The sequence below is a fragment of the Aricia agestis genome, chromosome 16 (genome assembly GCF_905147365.1).
Source record: "Aricia agestis chromosome 16, ilAriAges1.1, whole genome shotgun sequence".
In the NCBI taxonomy this organism is placed as follows: domain Eukaryota; kingdom Metazoa; phylum Arthropoda; class Insecta; order Lepidoptera; family Lycaenidae; genus Aricia; species Aricia agestis.
This window is the reverse complement of record NC_056421.1, coordinates 6803100-6826952: the sequence shown is the minus strand read 5'-3', so window position 1 is coordinate 6826952 and position 23853 is coordinate 6803100. Positions and strand designations below refer to the sequence as shown.

At 35.8% G+C, this 23853-nt stretch overlaps 1 protein-coding gene across 1 annotated transcript in view; it reads left to right on the top strand.

Moving 5' to 3' along the window:
• The window catches only part of LOC121734934 (serine/threonine-protein kinase SIK2-like), a 48419-nt gene that overhangs the window by 5058 nt on the left and 19508 nt on the right, over positions 1–23853 (top strand). The window contains exons 2-5 of the mRNA XM_042125578.1: positions 9742–9858; positions 15566–15629; positions 18975–19090; positions 20304–20474. Of these exons, the coding sequence (XP_041981512.1) occupies positions 9742–9858; positions 15566–15629; positions 18975–19090; positions 20304–20474 (468 nt within the window). The remainder of the gene's footprint in view (positions 1–9741; positions 9859–15565; positions 15630–18974; positions 19091–20303; positions 20475–23853) is intronic.

The window sequence follows — 23853 nt, the reverse complement described above, 5'->3', positions numbered from 1 at the left end:
ATTAAATATTGCGTTTATGAAAGTGGTTTCATAACAAAAGTTGCTTTAAATTGCATAAGTTATCGAATGGTATACAAATATTGAGAAATTTAATTGAAAAAAAAATCGACTTGATTATCCAACTTTGAAGGCGCATAACAAAAAAAAACAAATGCTATCGAGCTGAAATTTTGGGAACACTTATTTTTTACCGTGATTTCTTTATTTTATTAACAAAATTCGCTAACCTTTGACCTTGTCATCATCATGAGAGCACTGCTACGAATAATAAAAACGGCTACTGACTACAAAAAGTGCAAACAAGTTTTCTTAGAAAAAGATCTTCTCTATCAATGGCAATTCATGGTTTTATAACACCATCTATAAAATACGTAATCCTTTTTGTATTGGGGAAAAACCTATGACGGGGACTTAAAAATATCCTGTTAATACTACTTAAATATATAAGGTTTAATTTTAACCAATTATCAAATTAATAGGGAAAATGGTTGAATTTTAGATGTAAACCTTAAGGACGCTACTCACACACCTGCCGTAGGGACAATCTAGGGTGCACGGCGGTTCTGGTGATATCGGGAGTATCTCTACACACTTGCCTGCCGTGCAGTGTTTCCGAGAAGCTGAGCTGAGCACACGTATTGAGAATGGCACCCGTATTATAGACCAATCAAAAGATTGGAGTACCCTTGGTGCTTTCTGTGGTGCTACCTCAAAAAAAAAAAGAATTGGAGTTAGATGACTTCAATAACTTTTTACGGATGGATTTTGACTCTTTTGAAGAGCTTCTTGCAATGGTGGCACCATTTATGGAAAAAAAATACATTGATGCGGAATGCCGTAAGCGCTAGAGAACGATTAATTGCTACGCTTCGGTTTTTGGCCAGTGGACAAACCTACGAGGATTTGAAATTTAGTTGTATCATATCACCACAATTGATGTCAACAATGATTCCTGAGACTTGTTGAAACTGACTGAGAAATTGCCCCAATCGCGCTACACACGCAGCGACGGCAGGGACGACTTGGGGATCAAGGATGGTCTCGCGCCCCTGCCGCCCTGCCGCAGGGCCAATCCTCCAAATTGCCCCTGCATACCTACACACATCACAATTAAGGATGCAATTAAGAGTCATCCCCACTCCTACACCCTAGATTGCCCCTGCGGCAGATGTGTGAGTAGGGCGCTTTATATTACTGTGAAAATTTTATTACATTTGACAAGATTACATTACCCACAGGTTGCATAATATTCTGCAAAGAGTATTTAAAGTTTGAGATTTGCAAAGTCATCGTGAAAAGTTTAAACTCTACAAAAAATAAGCAATTAGCTCAGCTTGAAGAGCAAAAGATATTGTAAAGTTTTCTTGGAACAACAATTTCAACTAAAAAAACTGACGGCGTTGATGCGCCCACTGATCACGATCATGACTAAGCAAATTCTAACGATACCCTCAAGCTACCTGCGATCATAAACTATTTAGGTAGGTTAGATTAGGTATCGTCCCAGAGTACACGTGTACTCACTACTCACTAAAGTACATGTGTACTTACTAAAAATATAATAGCCCTCCAGATAGGTGAAAACAAGGCATACAAAAATAGTGGCTTTTACAACATTTTTAACTATTCAAAAATAGGTTACAGTTTTTATGGACGCATATTTTTTGCATAGGAAAATGTTATGTAAAAGTTGTATTTTAAAATAACTGTGATGCTCAGCGCGCGCGGGTAGTTAGCGTTAATCCTTGAAAATGGGATTGCGCCTAGAACGAGGGAAGGGAGACACTAGAATGGAGGGCACTACGCTTTGCTGGCGTGGTTTGTACGCAGCTGAGTAATGCACTTTCAACATACCTAGTGCTATAGCTTTTAACGACTTGGTTCACATCGACTTTTGTTATTTCGTCCATTTGGGTACTTTTACTGGAAATAGGTATAAATGAGTAACACGTGGCTAAAAGTTTATATAACTACGAGTATTATTTTACATAGGTAGCAATCTTAAGATTACATAAAATCTTTGCTTCTTTAAACAGTATATTACTATTTATTTATGTAACGGAATATTGTGAATACTACAATTATTGATTTAATTATGATAATAATAATTATTATTCGTATGACGTCAAAATTTCATGCATATTGAAATAAAATAACAATTATTATTATCGTAATTGTAAATAGTTTTATTTATTAATTAACTTTTCATGCCTTAACAATAACATTTAATAAGACTATACATAATACGGTTTCAGTACATAATTTTTATGTAAAACTATCTGGCTGCATATTATTGAAAACGACAGATGAATGAACTTTTAACGAATACCATAATATTCAGCTTTAAAATTCATTGACATACTATTTACGTGAACAAGTATTTTCAATTAAAACAGCCTACGGCGCATCATTAATTCTTTAAAAGAAACTGTCGGGCTCGGTGCCATTATGCATGTACTGCCAGTGCTTGATGATACTCAAAAATACTACGTACAACCGTAATTTTCAAGCAAACCAGCCGTCCGAGTGTGAGGTGGGGGGGGGTAGAGGGTTTATCTATCCCTGTCACCCCATAGGCGCTCCCGTTTGCACCGTAATATTGATCGCCGTCTGGACTTGTTGATCCCGCTGAATTCGGCCGGGGTGAAAGCTTGGAGGTTTAAATGCAGGGCTTTGACGTCTACGCCTTGGTTGCAAGCTCATAAATTATATAGCGAGCAATGATCTGCTTTCTGTTACTTTTACAGGTCTCTAAGGGGCGATAAAGTATGCACGCCAAGCACTACTAGAATTTTAAGCGTAAAAAAAGGTTAAATTAGTTTGATAACTGTACAAGCTTTGTTCACTCTACATTATAAGGAGTTTGGGATTCGATGCAATTAGTAAGTTTTTTAGGTCAACCGATACACAAAAAATATTAGTAATTAAACTTTATGGCAAAAGCTTAGCTAAATTTATAATGATCCACGTATCTAATGTCTATGCATAACGTTTAATTAGCTAGTAAAGCTATCAGGTGCGTCATTATTTCTAAACGATAGTGTCTTATATTTAAGCCCTTATCACAACAATTATCTATAAGATACGAATTGACGCAAATGTAGGTACGAATAAAGGTAAATAAGCCTTCTGATTGACACAAGAATTATATGGCTTACTTAGAGATATGTTCGTCTCACATCATCTATTAAACTAATAAGCTTCTTCAAATATACAAAGGATAGCAGTAAAACACATAGAATTCGTAAATATACATGACACGGTCTATATTTCTTAAAAGTTTGCTCTTCAAATTAAAAATTTTAAGAGCAAACTTTTAAGAGGATACACCAGGGGCTAGAGAAATGAAAAAAAGTACGTGTAATATCTATAGCTGTCTCTCTTACCTCAAGCCTATACCGCAGAACGCGATAGAGACAACTGCAGAAAATCCAGAAAATCAACGATTCGTAGTCCCCTGATTCCTTTTCCAAAACTTAACCGATTTAAGTACTTTTTTCATTAAAGATTAAAAAAAGGCTTGAGCTGTGTTCCTATGCTTTGCTTTTTTTTGTATAATCTAGCCAAATCTGTTTTCTAGACGTTTGAACACAGCGGAAAATCTGGCCATTTTTTTGGGTTTTTGAACGTTCATATCTTATTTAATAATTAAATTATGAAAAAAAAGAAAACATAGGGACATCGCATTAGTGGCCGTAGATATTCAGGAAAAAAATTATAACTCTACTAGCATTATCCAGGGAGGAAACAGGGGACAACGTTTGTATGGAAAAAAGGGCGGTGTGGACTCCCCTTAATAGAGTGCAGAAATAGGTTTTTCAGACCATTTCTGTCGAAGTTAGAAGCGTCTAAACTCTAACTAGTAACCAACAATAGACCTACCCATGTCTACTGTTCGTTATGACTTATGAGTTATGACCAACAACTCGAGGTATGCCTCGAGTAGACAGTAGACGTTATATGAGGTAAATTCAAACAAATAGTTTCCCAATATCTTATGACGTAATTCATTAGCATAACTACGTGTACGTTTTAGCACTCGTGTAAAGATTCAACAATTGATGTAATTTATTAAAACAAAGAATTGTTTGTTCTTCATGCGATTGCTTTTCTCGGAAAGTTTTAGCTTTTTACGTCTTTTTGTAAGTTGACTAACGTCACAAATTAATCTTAAGATTTTTAACTATAACTACTGCGTTTCGCACTTATGGAATATCGAAAAATCTGACATTACGTTCGAGGACTCCAATATAGCATTATGGATAAACAATGTAAACTTTACATTTTATAGTTTTACATAGACCTACACTTACTACGAGCGTCGCACCTACGTCTCGTCTTGAAAGCCACTCAAACTGTCTAGATTGCAGAAGAGATTGTATTTAGATTGTGCCCTGAGCTTGACTCACAGGAATGCCTTATGAATTGCTCTCAAGAGTGTCTTGGATTTATTTGGAATCAATATTATTGACTCTTACTCTACATTCGGCGATCTATAATTGTTCAATATTCCTTGGCGAATATTTATATTTAAGATAAGTATCTTTTAAAAAAACTAGCTGTCCCGGCAAATGTTGTTTTGCCACATAAAGTATTTCGCCCATGTCATTTTATCGAAGTAACTAAATAAGTATGGCACCATGGCAACGTTCATCGCTATCCCGTCGCACAAACAACGGTCGCCACCAGTCTCGAGTTGTAATAATTTACTATTATTTATTCAACAAATGCATTTATCAATATAAAAAGTAGCCAGTAGCCGATTCTCAGACCTACTGAATATGCATAATATAAAAGTTGGTAAAAATCAGTAAAGCCGTTTCGGAGGAGTATGGTAACTAACATTGTGACACGATAATTTTATAAGATATATCTTTACATTTTGCTTAGGTATATTAATAACAATAAAATTCGATGGAGAAAATCTAACATAATGATAGAAAATGCTCGCGTGCCCTGTCTATCACTTCACGGATTAACAGGTGGATATTATCGACTTGCGTCACATTATCAGACATTATCATACAAATATCGAGAATCTAAGCAGAAAGAATTAATTGAGAAGCAATTACGTCAGTAGAGATAATACAATCTACTTACATAATGTAAGTCAATAAACATACGGCTCTATTGAAGGAAGTATATCACGATATCTTTATTTTGTTTGCATTTAGATGAGACTCTACGACCCCGTGAAATTCTTGTCATCTGTAACTTATTTCATTCCGACTCCATCTCGTTTATTCCAAAGCAATTTCTTAAACTTAAACTGCATATTTTGCAATGGCCCTAAGTTTCCGGTGTTAAATTAATGTTTGAAGGAATTTTATCCTTTGCTTTTAATCAGACACCTATAATTGCTCACTTATCTTGAAAGCAATTTCGTGTGCAATTATTGGAATTAATTATGTGTCGAAACTCGAAACATATCGTACTATGACGGTGTCCCGAGACTAATAAATTACTCGTTTGTGACACATTACTAATGCAGCATAATATTATGAGATCTACTTGATTAATGCCCCGCGAGCTATTCACTTAAACCTTAAATTAACGACTAGAATAATTGAGTCATCGTACCAAATTTATTTCAGTTGTTTATCCACGTATATAATAAAGAAACATTATATTCTCACTACATTTGTACGGAAATAGAGCACATAAAATTTTTTGGCAGTCATTTAAGACCGGCACTCAATATTCGTTGACGACATGATGAAAATTGAAACGATAGTTCTGAATCATGAACGAGAGTTTCAGCCGCAAATTCATATTCCGTACAATACTTCAAATGCGAACGCGTTCGAGTTAATTAAAAACTTGCTGAGCACCCGTCCACGGCAGCTGTGTAAAGGGATTTTCAGATTATCGCAAGATCGTTTGCGGTTATATCCAACTTTGTTTTGATATGACTCTACTATAGAACTCTACCTGATTTATTGCCGTCTATCTCCATTTTGGAAAGCTTTTTTTTCTATCTGACATACTCTTTAACAGCATGCACATTTATTGGTAATTTTCATTAATGGATTTTAAATAAATCGCAAAAACTGTATTTAGTAAAATATTGGACATTCTATTATTAGATAAGTGCATTCGTTAAATCCGAGCAATTATTACGTAATAAAATCCTGAATTATTTTATATTTCTTGATAGTCTTTTTATGGCATTTTCTTGTGCGCTCGTATAAGTTTTTTGCACCGCTTCGCAGAACGTGGGTTTATCCACATCAATTTAAAAATGAACGATACGTATGAATTCGATATGCTTTTTTTCTACAAAAAAATATCGAATTGAAATAAGTTACAAACGCATGTCAAAGTCCTAATTAATATTGTTTTGTCTGCAGTAGTAAATATTAAAAAAATCAATAACCACTGTGCCAATGACCTATGCGAACTCGTATTTTAACACCGCAAACGACATAAAACGCAAATGATTTAAAACGTAGTACTGCTGCAGGAAAATACAAAAGACTCGCCGGTCGCAGACTCGGGAGATTTGCAATCTGGGACAATCTTGTACCCTGATTGATTGAGTCTACCCTAGTTCGTCGCGCGTCAGTTTTCATACAGTTCAATAACATTAGGTCATCGCCCTAAAACCAGGTGCGAGTCCCGTAAATCCCTCGAGTGAAATTGTTAAGAATATCACTTGTTCGCTGTGTGTTAAATGACGTCATGCTCAAACATCCTTGTCTGACTAATATTTACCCGTCCGTGAACCGTTTTCTCGTTTTCGGCTGCTGCTTTTTATGGTGAGAAGAGCGACGACCTTTTATCCAGTTAACCTATCTTCCACCGACGACGCGACTGTTCGTAAACAATAAACATCATTACTGACTGGGACAGTTATTAAACTATTGTATTTTTATAATTGGTGACAGTTGGGTGACACAGTAGATGTATGTCGTTTCAAAGCGTGCATCTAAGTGTCTATAGTCTATAGTGACAAAGGTTGACTTTACAATTGGAGTACAAAGGGAAATACTAGTGCTGATATCATGATTCACGTATCATAATTCATAATCATCGCTATGTTGAGACGAAAGACAATAACTCTCAAAACCACAAAAAACACAAAAAGTTTGAATTATTAAATTCCTTTATCGAGCTCGAGCGCAATTAAAGCATTTAGTGCGTATAAATTAGCATAATTTAAACAATGATAATCGATGTTGTCTCGATTCATGATTATTTTTTAATTCTAAAATATAATTACCTGTAGGCTGTAGGCGAGGTTGGCTACAGGCTGTAGACAACCTCACGGGTCCAATTTTAGTTCAAAAATGATGTGTGTATTTAGTTTTGTTTATTTATGTGTTTCGCTATTTATGGCGTTTGACTTATTTATCTTTACATGAACAGTGAACTACGACCGGAAGTGCATATTGAATAAAATTGCCTTTTAGGCTTAGACCAGGAAATGCCTTTATCAGAACTAAACCTACATTTAAGACCGATAGTAATTATACTTACTATGTAACACGATATCGATTAGTATTCAATACAAGGATTCGGATCACGTTTCACCCACATACATTGACGTCATACAAACTTTCTTATTGTATTGTGAGAGTTCAGAGTTAATGTATTTAGAAAATATTTGTGGGTGGCGAAAGTACCTACTTAAGTTATATAGTAACTGTTACTTACTAGAACTTTATTAAGTTTAGGTATAGTTTTTTAGTTTCCATCGACATATTTGATTAAACTCGACTATGAGCGTGTTTCACCTGTATAGGCACTTATTTGTTATTGAATTTTTTATACGTTGATGGTCCGATATGATTTATTGATCTTTCATTTCATTAATAAAATTTTTACTACATCCATCTTGGTTTATCCATCGATGACAACATATCGTATCTCTTCGTAATTCTCAAGTATGATATCCGGTGACTTGAACTCTTGACTCTACATAAAGATGGCAAGTGAGCTTATGAGCGATCCATATTAGTCTGTAAACAAAGAAGGAAGGATGTTTTGGATTAAGACTTCCTGGAAGTTTGCAGAATTATCTTTTCGGAACCATGATCGACTTAATGTTTAGTACAGAATCAACTTCACCTAATTGACACGATTAATTGATACAACCTCATTAAATGAGCCAATAAAAGAACATACCTATGTATATACTGTTACGTAGTGATGCAATATTGTTAAACTTAGAGAAAGAAACATTCAAAAAGTAATAATATCGTGTTTGTACAATGAATTTGATAAGGATTCAAGGGCTTCTGCTGACGTCGGGATAAGTAATCGGGTCAGTGTCGGTCGATAGACTCCAGTCTCCACATGATTCATACGTGTTTAACGTCTATTTAAAATTTTGCATCTCCCAACTCGCATAAAACCCATTTAAATAGTCCATTAAAACTTTATTCCTTTACACCTCAGAGTCGACTACGTTTTGGTCGTTTTTAGGGTTCCGTACCCAAAGGGTAAAAACGGGACTCTACACCGGGGGCTTCCATACAAAAAAAAAACACAATTTTTTGTCTACTTTCGCTCTATCAAGGAAAGTGTGCAGCTTCCATGTTAATAGGAAAACCGCTGAAAATGCTCATGAAGTGATAATAACACTAGACCCACACATGCAAAAGTAACAAAAGATGAATCTGGTAGAGTTCCAAATGCTTTAAATTATTAACATTTTTAGCTATCACCCTTTTATTGATGTGATGAGAGAGGTTGGTCGTAACGTCAATTGGCTGAATGGAAGTAAGTGACGCGGGCACTGACGTAAGCAACTCTTTGTCTGTGTGGAAACGCAAATCATGAAATAACCGTTTTGTTCCGTCGAGAAATTGTTACAATTTTCAACGAATTTCAAAATGTAATGCAACTTATTTAACAGCATATAAGTATATACCTACATATTAAATTGTATTGTGATATTTATTTTGAATGCTTTTTTTGCAAGCAGCGATTAGTGGTTACAAAACTTTTCCGTCACGGTCCGTTGTTCAGGGTTATCGCGGTCCGTTGAAAGGAAACGCAAATCCGGAGTGTGGTCCAAACTTTGGTTTCAAACGTGTGCTGTTTACAGCTTTTATGAGACTCGGCTACCGGTTACTCGGAACTATCGGAAAAAATGGGTATTTTGCCTGCTGCATTTGGATCTCTCGGGCGATAGGTAGTTTATTTATATTAAAATATTATACCATTTTCAATTTTGAATTCACGTTTTATGAACATGTTTTAAGAATCATTTCGTTTTAATCCTTCAAGCCCCATAAGAGCACTGGTGATCGCGACAACAATAGCATTTCCAAGAATACGCGATCGAAGGATGTCTAATGTTACATAATAAGAAAGTTACATGCATCTATTTTAATTACTATCACCGTTAGTAGATAATAATATCTATGGACGCTTCATACCACGATACGATTATTATTATTATTAAATACTGTGTCAAATGTCATCGTCCCGTTACTAGGTTTCTCCCATTTTAGATGGGTTTTTATCGGGAACAGAGTCACGTTTAATAAATATCATTAAATACTAATGTGTTGTCACCTCTAGCATTTTGTTTGGCCTTATCCAAACTTTTATTTCTTTACTTAATACCGTTTATTATTTTTTGTGCAGTTGTAAAGTATTTTCATATTTTCTTAGTAATCATTTATTGTTAGTTTAGCTAAGTAATTACATATTCTTCCAACCAGCCCTTTTTGTCCAGAAAGAATTATTATAATATTGACGATGTAATAATCTTGAATATTTTTGTTACAGGTAGCGATTAAGATAATAGATAAATCACAATTAGATGCCAGCAACCTTCAAAAAGTCTACCGCGAAGTGGATATTATGAAGAGGCTGGATCACCCACATATAATTAAGCTTTATCAGGTAAGACTATTTGAAACTACAAGTTAATAAAAAGAAAACAAATAAAACAATATAGGAAAAAATCACATTCACTTACAAGCTTCAGTTTATCTTCGGTCCATACACTGTAAGGTACAACCTACAACCAACATAAGTCAAAAGCCAATATGTTAAAAAATGGCTAGTTCAAGTTAGAAGTTTCTTATTTACCGGACCATTACCGGAATTCATAAGGGAAATCAATAATCAGTAAAGTTTTGTAAAGTTAGTAAACATTGCGAAAAGAGCATGAAACCTTAATCTCGAACGTCATGTCAAAAAACAAATATTGTTATAAGCGGAGCGAAACAAGCTGAAGAAAAATATTACACAATCCGGAAATGACCTTAAAAAGTGAGATTCTACTTTAAACCTTGACACTCGCAACGGGAAAAGGAGACTGTTGATAGTGTTATTTATGTTGCGGATGGGAAAATTACATGGGATACCTTGACAGTAATTTAAGATTACATTCAGTTGGTAGGTCTCTCTAACTTTCTACTTTCAGTCTTTAGCCCGGCCGCACATTATCCGAATTCTGATCAGAAACAGTTCAATTTCGCCGGACCGCCACCCCGCACACTATCCGAAATATCCTTCCGGTGAGTTCGAGCTCACTCGGCTCAGTACTAAATATAAGAGACAGCGCGGACGTTCAACTGTTTCGTATCAGAAATTTCGGACAATGTGCGGCCGGGCTTATTGTCTATTTTATTTTTACGTCATACCTGCTGACGATAGAAAAATATTACACATGCAAGTGACAAACTGTCAATTTGGTTAATAAATGCTACTAATTAGCAGTTATCGCTTTTGCGGACGTTAGATACGCTGTTAGTATCATTACGCTCGCTAACGACATACTGTTTGCGGTCAACGTTACGTGCCAGTTGTCCAATAATGATGTCAGTGTTTCTTTGGGTTTCCAACTTGTTTTCAACCGGGAAATTGCGATATGCATCGTCACAGTTAAAGTAATGACTTAAACATACACCTGCCAACTGCAAAGCTATTTGCCTATTACCTTGTTAGGTAATATTATGTTTAATAAATAAGTCATTTAACTAGTTTATGGAACTCGCGTAACTACATTTCTAATTCTGCATAACTTTTCACGCCCTTTTTGTTTCACTACTTAGGGAAGTTGCGTTTTTTGATGATAATATTTTCTGTTTCTATTTTTATACGGGAAACAGAATGCAGGAATGTGGTTTAAATGCAAATCAATCATTTGAAACTATGACGGTGTTAAGTTTATTAAATAATAATATAATAGATATCTCGTTCCTAATTAGTACATACCGAAGTCGACAGGTAAGACACTTGAAATTGCCAAAGTCATCATTAGTTCTCATAAATCGGGTTAAGCTTCATACATTTATTCTGAGTGTTCTAACCTCGACAAAGGTTTCCATTGTTCAGCAAACAAAGTCTATGAATGAAATGAAAAACGATTGAGCCGGCCAATTCTCAATGGCTACTGGTGTATAAACATTTGTTCTCGAGAACATGATTTCCTTTCGACGATATCGAATGTAATAACATCTTTGTCATCGTTTCAATGTTTATTATTGCGATTACATATTAATGTGTAAAGAACATTATTGTCAGGAGTCACTCGAATTACGTAACGTTGCCACTTATATGCGGCTAATAGAAGCGTTTTTCTCTGATTTATTAAATTTTCCTGCTCCACCTGCCGGTACAACTTTTAATATCTCTTGTAGATCCGTCGATAGATGCTTGATTTAGCCAATTTTACTGATTTTATCATTATTATCAGTCTGTATCATTTATTTTAGATATCGACGTAATTCCACTGTGATATCGAGGTTGTATTTTCGTCTAGACGCGACAATCCCGACTTTTGAAACAATTTGCTCACACCACGTCAACTGTTATTTAACCTCAGGTATCGTATAAGGAATTAGCATAAACAATCCGACATTATCTAGTAGACTTGTTGACGGAAACTTTCAGGAGCGTATTGAGTGAGTCATCGGGTATTTATAGATGTTTTTTACCCGGCTGCCAGAGTGCAGAGAGTGAATACGTGGCTATGTACAATGTACATTGTACGTGTACCGTTCATATACGCGATGTATACGGAATTACCAACCATTTCTTTCCCGATAACACTGGACTTTTTGTTGACAGGATATGTTTCTATCACAATAGCACTAGGTCGAATGCGAAATTATAAAAAATCTGCCAAGTGTGAGTCGGACTCGCGCACGAAGGGCTGCGTACCCTTATAGAGCAAAAATAGGCCAAAAATTGTGTTTTTTTGTCCCCCCTTAAATTTTTATTTTATTTACTTAAATATTTTTATTAATTATTAAAGTACACATATAATTCAGGCTTTTGTGAAAATTTCAAGTGCATCCCTGTTGTCATCATTGATACCGAGCAAAAAATGTTTAAAAAATCACGTTTCTTGTATGGGAGCCCCCCTTAAATATTTAATTTATTTTGTTTTTAGTATTTGTTGTTATAGCGGCAACAGAAATACATAATCTGTGAAAATTTCAACTCTCTAGCTATTACCGTTCTTGAGTTACAGCCTGGAGACAGATGGACAGACGGACAGACATCGAAGTCTCAGTGATAGGGTCCCGTTTTTACCCTTTGGGTACGGAACCCTAAAAAATACACAAAAAAGTTAGAAAATGTTTTTGATACTAACTAGTATCGATAAGTAATTAATTATTATCAAAAAAAGTGTTTATGCTCATAAAAAGTCAAACCATCTTCCAACGCGTTATGATTTGTCTGAAGTGGAACAATGAATTGTCAGACAATAATAAATGTACAATATATCGAAAGTCTTCGTGAATGTGAAAATAGGAAGAGTTGTACACACCAATATAAGATATCATTGTTAAATGTCAAGAATGAATTCAAAATGCCCTTTTTTCTTTAGAAAACCTTTGACAATAAGTCTTCTTTCTAAACCTACCTATAGTGTATACATGTATAACATTCATTAAATAGTGGATAAATACTGTTATTGTTAGGGTTTTTAATGTGATGTCGTAAATAATTACATTTTTTTCCCCTTACATTGCAAACGCAGGCTGAACCCTACGAGATTTATCAAAATAATGTACCAATTAGTATTGTACACAGTGGAAAGGTCTACAGAAAACTCCGCGATGGTATATATATGTCTATCCCACAATTACATTTTTTTGTCATTTCCTTTTTAAGACAAATAATGGCAAATTTTCGAAGCAATTTTAATAAATACGGCATTAATCCTTATCCAATTAAAGTACAAATATAATTAAGGATTTTTTTAAAATTTCAAGTGTCTAACTGTTACCATTATTGATTACGAGCAAAAAAGGCAGAAAAATCACGTTTCTTATATGGGAGCCCCCCTTAAATATTAATCCTTCGATCGTGGATTCTTGGAAATCTATTGTTGTTCTATTGTGCCTCGCTCACCGGTGAGCTTATGGGGCTTGATGGGTAATTAATAATAAAATTAAAATAAAGTTAAATATTAAGGGGGGCTCCTATACAAAATACACAACTTTTGTCTAATTTCACTCTATACTGGTACGGAACCCTTCGTGCGCAAATCCGACTCGCACTTGGCCGATTATTTTTTTCGTTTCAATTCACAGAATTCAGATAAATATAGCGAAATGGATTAGCATCAGTGCGGAGTAAATATTTTCATTAGTAAGAGAGATAATACAGGTGAATTTTCAGGTAAATCGTAATATGACGAGGGTTTCAGTTTTGACCTTTATTGTCTGCCCCTCGAGTACTCTTGAGTCTTGACTCTTGACCCTCGTATCTGTCTATAATTTAACCCACTAGGCGAATTATAAATTACGTGCGTCATATTTGCGTATGATGGAATTTTCATTTGAGTCATAAAAATGTCTTTACCAGGGTGGCCGGTTTTTTTTTTTGCGCGGGGAACCCATCATGGGTGCGGGTTGGGGATGTGCCTCAGTTAGCTGAAGCACCCCGGGGGTATGTGAGACTCTTACTCACTAAAACCACCTGCGGTTCGCCTTCAGCCGCAAAAAGGAGGGATATCCCGGATCTAACAAACACAGGACTTCCTCCACGACCGGCGGGTCTACCTCAGAAGGGACTTCCACCAAAGTTAGGGAACGCTTCGGCAAACTGAAGCGTTCCCCTCGGCGCCGGGACTGGCTAAACCGGGGAGGTTCCCATCCTCTCCCGGAGCCCCGTTAGACGAGACTTAGGAGGTTCGCATAGCGACGCCTCCGCACTCCCGTCCTACGCCGGCGGAGCGGCAGAGAGGTGGGACCGTCCTCTCTGTCCCGCTCCGCGGCCTCTTTCTGCGACAACTTAGCTTTTAAACCTGGACAGCTACGCAAGAGGCATTTTATAGTCGCCTGGCCCGGCCTGTATGGGACTCAGCAGTCTCTTCCTTTACTCGTCCACAAATAACGTGAGGTGCTTTTTTTACTTTTCTGACCCCTCTCCCCCCCTGGTAAGATTTTCCACCCCCTCCCCTATCCCCCAATCTCACATGAGATTTTTTTAAATGTGGGTTTCTTACGTAAACGCGTTGGATTGTTTGACAGTCAGTAGATCTATAACGTCAAAGTATAAATGAAATTATTTTCTTTCGAACGATAGAGAATGATCTTAATCGTATGCGGTATAACGTATTACGATTACGATTTAATATTAAGCATACGTAATCTGGATGAAATGGACCACAATGGTACAATTTTTTTTGTAACAATGAGAAAAAAAATACGAGAGATTTGCCGAGACCCCCCTCCCTCCAGCGTAAGATTAGATGAGATTTGACTTGACCCCCTCCTCCCCTTAAACACCTCACGTAATTTGTGGACCTTACAACCCTGTGTGACGGATAGCCGATTGGCGACACATCAATTTTAAAGTACAAAAAAAATACAACCACAAGCATTATAATAATATGTATTTAGACGTGGGAGAGCCATGATTCGGCACGAATGGGCCGGCTCGACCGGAGAAATGGCACGTTCTCACAGAAAACCGGCGTGAAACAGTACTTGCGCTGTGTTTCGCCGAGTGAGTGAGTTTACCGGAGGCCCAATCCCCCTACCCTATTCCCTTCCCTACCCTCCCCTATTTCCTTCCCTTCCCATCCCTACCCTGCCCTATTGCCCTATTCCCTCTTAAAAGGCCGGCAACGCACCTGCAGCTCTTCTGATGCTGCGAGTGTCCATGGACGACGGAAGTTGCTTTCCATCAGGTGACCCGTTTGCTCGTTTGCCCCCTTATTTCATAAAAAATGTCACGATTGATGGCGTTTTCGTCAAACGTTTGTGAATAGCAAATAGAGACAACTGATAGGTCGCATCTTTAGTCATCAAAGGTCACTTTTGTATGTTTTTAACGTACGACCTTCCGGTAAAACAGGAGTTTGACCCGCGAAACGAGACTGCTGACGTAAATGATATAAGTTATACATGTGGATTCTTGATGTCGTCTCTATATACCGTCGATGTGATAGTTACGTAATGACAAATAGCCTTAGATATATAACATTATTGTCTCATACATTCCTATGTCAGTAAATAAATTTCGGTCTTGTTAAAATCTTAAATCAAATTATTTAACTGTGAATAAAAAGGAAGTCTTAAAGAAACAATTTTTTCTAGCACTGAACATCAAACATGGTCCCTGAACAGTATTTTGGTTTCAGGTTATGGAGACTAAGAATATGATCTACATAGTGTCGGAGTATGCAAGTAAAGGGGAAATATTTGGTAAGTATTTTACTCTACGTGACATAAGTTAGTGGGATTACGTCAGTAAAAAAAACCTATACGAACTATGTAATTTAGACTATGGCAGGAATTTTAATTATTATAATTGCACCAAATTATTTGAATTCAATAGTAAATTGAATAATAATAATTAATTTTATTCTTCTCATATCCGCGAGTGAGACCTGGAGACCTGAAACACAGGGTATCCTAGCTTAGGCTCCAGTTCACACTGCAATTTAATATGTTAAATACCTACTATGTTAAGTTGTGTGAAAAATATTATTATGTTTGTGTAAGGTATTCCTTGCTCACGGGCAATTAAATCCCGGACCTTTGGAAGGCATGCGTGGGGCCGAAACCAACACGTAGAGTCCCCCGCCCGTTACACAGTTTTAATCTAAATTCGAGCCGAAGCTCTTGCGACTTCACTCTGACCGGCCGGTTAAGGCAAGGAAGAGGTAGGGCCTGATTCTCCGTCAGTGTTCACTCCGGCCGGCCGTTGAAGGCAAGCCGGAGATGGAGAACAGGGGCTTCCCTGGGAGCACTCGGGTTCGTGGGGTCGCTACTCCCCAACAGCTCGCCACAAGCTGCCCTGCGGGCTTATTATTATTATTATTTCGAGTTTTACGTCATAGGTCTTCTTACCAATTCCGTAAGATTTTTCTTGGCCTTTATTCAGGACTAGCGGTTTCAGAAGTTTGCTGTGAATAAATAGTTTTATATTTAACGTAAAAATAATTAACTTTTAAAGGCATCATTTCATTCATCTTATGAATAATTACTTTATATTATATGAAGGTATATTTAGCGGAAATTGATTTTACGTGATCTACAGTCTACACCTATTTCAAAAATAAATATAATATCAATGTCAAGCAAAAAGGCTCAAAACAACAGCTAACAAAAAACGTTTTTTTTTCGAGATGAGAATATAATATAAACAAGGAAAAATATCTTGTTTCTTAATTAAGAAGAGGCCAAATGGTCGCATTCAAAGGGATTAGTGCTCAATCCCAGTATAACAAGGGCTTACAATGACACCCAAGTTACTTATTTAACTTATTTTATAAGAGCAACCCGTCTTTCCTTTAATATGTTTTTCCATAAGGTATCATTAATCATTATACTGATATAATAATATTAATAATATATTGTCGGGGTCTATGTATGAAATATATTTAACGTAAAGTTATTTAATTCAAAGGGCTCGTGATTAACACCGAAATATTTTAACATCGTAAACGATAAAACCATGGTTATATTTAAAAATACCGAAAATAGCGTATCACGTTTCACCATTAACCTAGAATTTTTTACCTTTTCACCCTTCGTGATAAAACATAATAACGTGTCGTATTAAAATAGCACGTACATTTTTCTTAAAAATATAATACAATGCCCACCCGAAAACTCGTAACCTCGACATCGATTAAGGGCGCACGATGTAAGTTCTTGGCCGCTCTGGTGACGTCATTCGCGGCCTGCTGACGTCACTAGGACGGTGTAGGGGGAGGGGGGCGACTTACGAATGGTGGGGGTAGGGGGAAAACAATTTTACTCTGACGACATAGAACCGAAAAGCCTTTATGAAAATCGGCCGGTAATCTATTGGTAACGACTTGAAGTCTGCGCCACGATTTATTTGAATCACTGTTGCGTTGGTATAAGATCAATAAAAATTATTATTGATAATAAATTTGGCTTTATGGTTTTGATTGTAGCCAATATTATCCAGTCATGTTGTCATTAGATTTAAGATTTTATAGTGTCAAGTTATTATATTTTGAATTTTTATGATAATGTGTTTTGTCTACAATAGTCAGCATGTATACCAAAGTTTCTTACCGAATTATTGATAAATTGTGTAATTTATTATTTATATGAGGGGTCGACACTCGACATGTTTTACAGACTTATAAATAAATTAGGTCCTACTGTAATTCCAAACAGTAGAACAGTTACTATTGTCCTATTCATTTATCGTTATAAAATTATTATTAATGTTTTAAGAAGTTTGATCATGTAAATTTTACGATTAATATTTTAGGGCACAAATAATTGTCACCGTTAAAATCTACGTCTGTAGTTTGTACAAAGCTGTCCTAATACTTTAGTAAATGAAATCCTATTACACCCAGGATAATTCTAAAACGGCGCACCTGCGTTAGGTACACCTGTGTAGTCTAATATCCAGTTATAAGCTGCGGCTTAAGCGAACCTAGATTACATAAGATTAAAGCTTTAAATAACACAGAAAAACGGTAAAGTCGTAAAGCAGTAAAGACTTTGTGGTGTACACGATTCAGTAATGTTAATATTACACACGGTGCTGCTCGCCAGTTCTGTTGCTGGAACTTGGCTTAACACGCTACCGCGTGTCTAGATGATACAGTAATGTTAAAAAAATAAAGATTGGATATAACACTTCGTTATTATAGTGGAACTAGGTAAACCGGGAGTCACGGAATAACTAATTGGGGTTATCCTCGCCTTTGGAAAAAAATTTGAGAAAAGAAGATATTTCAATTCTTCCGGCTGTTAAATATTATAAATACGAGAACGATTAAAGTATTTTTAGAATGTCCGGTGTAACTATGAAGGACATAATTAAAATAAACGTTCGTGTAATTAAATATTTTTGAACGTCCAAATTCATTGACGAAATAATTGAACCCACACAATGACCTTTGAAGTATTTTTACTTTCTCATCGCATCCTGATCTTTGAACTTGGTCCGTTAGAGAAAGGTGAAGGTGATGTTTGGATGTTTTTGTTAACTTCTGATTTATTGGCAAATGTTAATCAACGTTTTTAACATATTGTTTTGTTTTTCTTTGCTAAATATAATTGCTCCCACGTTGCAATTCTGCTTACGATATCGATAACTTCTATAGAGATGATGATGTGTGAAAGTGATAATATAAGATTTGTATCTGCTCAAATCCTAGTATTGCGGCTAAAGTCCTCTTTGCGAAGGATAGACAACGTTTGATTACACAAAGGCCTGAGTAAATATCGTCTCTCTGTGTCATCACTGATTAACCTAAACGCAGAAGCAAACACTGCAATAGCTATGTCCACATTATTCGCTTTCGTCTTCAATTTTCGTCATCTTTCATTCAACTTTCGTTTTGGCGCATTCAATAATTGAATACGTCAACGAACGCAACGCCAACATTGTCATTTTTGTTTTTTGGATACGGTCAGAGAGCATGCGTCGCGGGCATGCCTCACGTGCGCTGTTGACTGCGCTATAACGCATGCCCTTGACGAACAGAAAAAGACACAGTGCTAATGTTCAAGGATTGTGTGGCAGTAATTAATGAATATCGTTCTTTGTAGATTACATAGCGAGGTACGGGAGGATGGCAGAGCAAGCCGCACGGAGGAAATTCTGGCAAATTCTCTCGGCCGTCGAGTACTGCCACGAAAGGCGGATTGTACACAGAGATCTTAAGGTAAATATTTGTGGAATTCATGCTGTCTTCGAAATTCAAATACTAAATAGGATGTTGCTTTTGTTTATCACGCAATATAACGTTTTTACTGGCCTGCCGAGAATCAAAAAGGCTATTGATTAAAGTATTTGACTAGAGAGATTGTGAGTAAAGGTACTGTAAACTAAAAATAATAAATCTAGAACTTTTTAATCAAATACATTAAAAAAAGTTAGAATAAAATTCGCACGCAGTCAGCCAGGTGGCCGTGTAGTGTGTAGCCAGGTGTTAGATGTAACAAGAGCAAAAATTGAACAAAATTGTTTCAAACGAAATTGAAACAAAATTTTATTCGGGTGTTTTGCAGATGCAACCAAAAGATAAAACCCGAACGTAAGCTGAATTTTTAGAAACATATCTACCGAAATCAATAAAGTGTTTCATAATATAGTATCTTGCTACATTTTATTTAGCAAGAAATGTTTTATCTGAAAACTACACTGCAAATTGTCATTCAAACTAAACTTGTATGGAAAATTTCAGCTCAATCAGTTAAATATATCTACTTCAAAATTGAGTTGCAAGATTTCACCCGAACATACATACTTATTACTTACATACATACAGAGCAAGTTAAATAAAAGCTTTTAATAAAAACTTAACCAGTAGGCATCATTAACACTTAATTTTATAAATTACAATAACAGCTGGCATTATAAATTTAAACATTAAGTAGTTTTCTAGAGTTAGCCTCTGGTAAGTTTCCTCAACAGGGAGCTTATGTTAGACTAGCTGTGCCACGCGGTGTTACTCACGTTTTATTAGGGAAAATAAATTGTGATATTTTTCCCATGTGTTAATCCAGGGTATCAGCTAACTCCATGCCAAATTTTATTAAAAGCGATCTTGCCATTGTGAAGAAGTAACAAACTTTCGCCTTTATAGCGGCGGGCCATTTCAGTGCCCGTTCACATTGTTCCAGCATTAATTTTTTCGATCACAGAATTGAAATAATCTAAATCAGTCATCATAATAGTGCAAACTGTGGGATTAGCCCCAATTTCACCAAAGACTGTTAAAGTTAACGCTCGAATTAGTTTATATTTATTTAATTAGTAAAGAAAATTTCGTTTTTCTTATGAATGAAAGAGAAGACATGATCTTTTAACAAGCTGTAAACACTAACATGATGATATTGGTCACCGATTTTCTAATCTCTCCCATTTGTTTTCAGGCGGAGAACCTCCTACTGGACGCGAATATGAACATAAAGATAGCGGACTTCGGGTTCAGTAATTACTACGCCACAGGCGAACTGCTGGCGACGTGGTGCGGGTCGCCACCGTACGCGGCGCCAGAAGTGTTCGAGGGGAAGAGGTATACGGGACCGGAGATTGATATATGGGTGAGTTTATTGGCTACTAGACGTTCCGCACGGCTCTGCTACGTAAATTAGGAATTTCACGGAAACCGTACATTTTTCAAAAAAAATATTATTCTATATCTCTTCACGTGGTCCTCTCTATTTCTGTGCCAAATAACATAAAAATTGCTCCAGTTAGTTCGTGAGATATGCACTTTCGAATGTTTTCTGTTTTTTTTCACACTTTCCTCTGTTTCTATTAGTTGATAAAATAAAGCCTATAGCCTTCCTCGATAAACGAACTATTTAACCTGAAAGAATTTTTCAAATCAGACCCGTAGCTCCTGAGATAAGCGCGTTCAAACAAACAAACAAACTAAAACATAATATTTTTAGGATAGACCAAACTCCCGAGGAGTTGCTTGGTAGTTGGTAGCACCATTAATAATTTTGCCGAAAGATATGGGTATCTAAACAAAATAGAAGCGTGGCGTTGCTCATAGTTCAACAAAAGTTGTCGTAGTTTGACTCAGGAATGATGCGATATAGCGCAATATTGTAACAGAGAGACCTTAGTTTATATGCAACTATGCTATAGGTAATAGGTTATAATATTCCAGGCATTTTATAAAAGTCTTCTTCATAGTCACCATTAAAAAAAGTACAAATAAAAAATGTCGCAACGTAGCTGAGGGCGATATTCATGCTGCGAATGAGCTTTTGATATTGATTTGATAATCTGCTTTTTAGACCTTTCAGGTCGAAAGAAGCAGATTATAAAAAGTAAATGTGGCACTTTTGTGTAGTACTTTTATAATTTGTTACGCCATGCAGACGACTTATAAAACTAATCTTACTTATATTTAATTGTGTAATGATCATCAATCGTAAATGTGGTTTTGATCGTGGAATTAACGTCAATTGCAATTATTTTATCTGCGTCATCTATACTTAATATTATAATTCTGCAGAGTTTGTTAGTTTGTTTGTTTGTTTGAACGCGCTAATCTCAGGAGCTACTGGTCCGATTTGAAAAATTCTTTCAGTGTTAGATAGCCCATTTATCGAGGAAGGCTATAGGCTATATTTTATCACGATAAGATTAATAGAAACGAAGAAATAGAGAAAAATGTGGAAAAAACGGGGGGAAATTATTTGAAAGGGCTTATTTGAACGCGCTAATCTCAAGAACTACTGGTCCGATTTGAAAAATTCTTTCAGTGTTAGATAGCCTATTGATCGAGGAAAGCTATAGGCTATATTTTATCACGCTAAGACTAATAGGAGCGAAGAAATAGTGGAAAATGTGGAAAAAACGGGGGAAATTATATGAAAGGGCTTATTTGAAAGCGCTAATCTCAGGAACTACTGGTTCGATTTAAAAAAATCTTTCAGTGTTAGATAGCCCATTTGTTCAGGAAAGTTATAGGTTATATTTTATCACGCTTAGATTAATAAGAGCAAAGAAATAGAGGAAAGTGTGGAAAAAACAGGGGGAAATTATTTGAAAGGGCTTATTTGAACGTGCTAATCTCAGGAACTACTGGTCCGATTTGAAAAATTCTTTCAATGGTAGATAGCCTATTTATCGAGGAAGGCCATAGGTTATATTTTATTATTCTACGACTAATAGGAGCGAAGAAATAGAGGAGAATGGGGAAAAAAAGGGGGAAATTATATGAAATTGCTTTTTATCTTAAGATTCTTAAGAACTACTGGAGCAATTTTTATGTTATTTGGCAAACATGAAGAATAGGTTAAGGGACATAGGCTATTTTTTTGCGGAAAAATGTACGGTCGCGTGAAATTCGTAAATTACGCAAGCGAAGCCGCGCGGAACATCTATCTACTTATATAGAATAAAATCGTAGGAAAGTCAATGCTGTACATTGAATATTTTTGTACAATAAATAATACTTGGGACGTGATTTACTATACTAACGCGGACGAAGTCGCGGGCAACAGCTAGTATAATAATATCAACTTAGTAGATATGATGTAATTTAGGTAGAAATTAGAATTCTAGTTCACAAACATAACAAGAACTTTAGTTGTAATAAGTAAATTGATATAAAAAAACTAAAACCAAGGATTTTAAGTGGATAACAATCAAACAAAAAATATTTAAATCAGAATACAACTGAACCCAATGCAATGGTCATTAGTCATTATTTTATTAAAAGCATTTTAGACAATAGTGTAAATTCATTAAAATGCTCTTAAACCTTTTAAATATGTGTGTGTTACAAGAGGATGTGACTGCAGATTTTGGATAAAGCTTAAATAAAAAATAAAAAAGAAATTTTATGCACGATATACCTACTTATGTTTGTTTCTTATCATAATGTTTTCGTTCGGAGATATCTTTTATTAAATTAAAATATTTTGATTCCGCCAAAACCACTATGACGAACATAGTATGACGCAGGTCTGCTAAATTAAGCGGGCGAATATATTTTTATTATCGTTTTATTTAAAGGACGTTTGGAGACCAATCTTAATGTTATGCTGAATTTATTTTTTATCCAAAAATAATCGGAGTGCGTAGATAATAAAAAATCTTACTTGCGACCACGTCAGGCTCGACTGAAATATGTTGTTTCTTAAATGAAATAGTGATTTCAATCAATTCATTGTCCAAATGTTTCGCCCTCAATACTTAAATAACAAAGTACCTGGATGACCGAGCTTTGCTCGGTATAGCAAACACGGAACACTCATTGACTTCGTGTTACTTAATAACGCCATCTGCTGGTCGTTAAAACAATTAGTTGCTAACAAAATAGTATTATTATTCGCCAATAGATGTAAGGAAGAGTCATATTTTTCAGTTTATCGATTATCGATAAAACACGAATAAAAAGACATTTCTGAAAATGATTACTAGCTAGATCGATTTATCGCCCCCGAAACCCCCTATATACTAAATTTCATGAAAATCGTTGGAGCCGATGAATTGCTCGTTTAAAGATATAAGATAAGATAGAAAAGAATGAAAAGAAAAGGCTAAAAAGAAAATCCAGTTTTGAAGAAAATACGACCTAAAAGAGTTATAAGTGTGGATGAAGCGATAGCGCTGTTAAGTGTGTACCTCGGGCATAGTTCCGCTATTTATTTTCTATTAGACTTTTCAAGTTTTTGAGGGTACTTCTAAACTGGGCAACGAAATGCTTTTTCGTTGGTAACATTCTGTTTCAAAAGATTTTTTAAATGTCATTTAAATTATGTACCGTAGCTGGTTTTTCATTGATTCATTATAATTATTGTGGCGTAGTTATCCTATAACTATAAACTAGTATAATACGTACCTGGATTCATGCTCCCCTTGTTTTATCCAAGGGGTCGACCTGCTGGGTTTTTCCGGTAGCTTAACAAATTGACTTAGCAATTCTGAAACAAATCCAATTATTGAATTTAGATT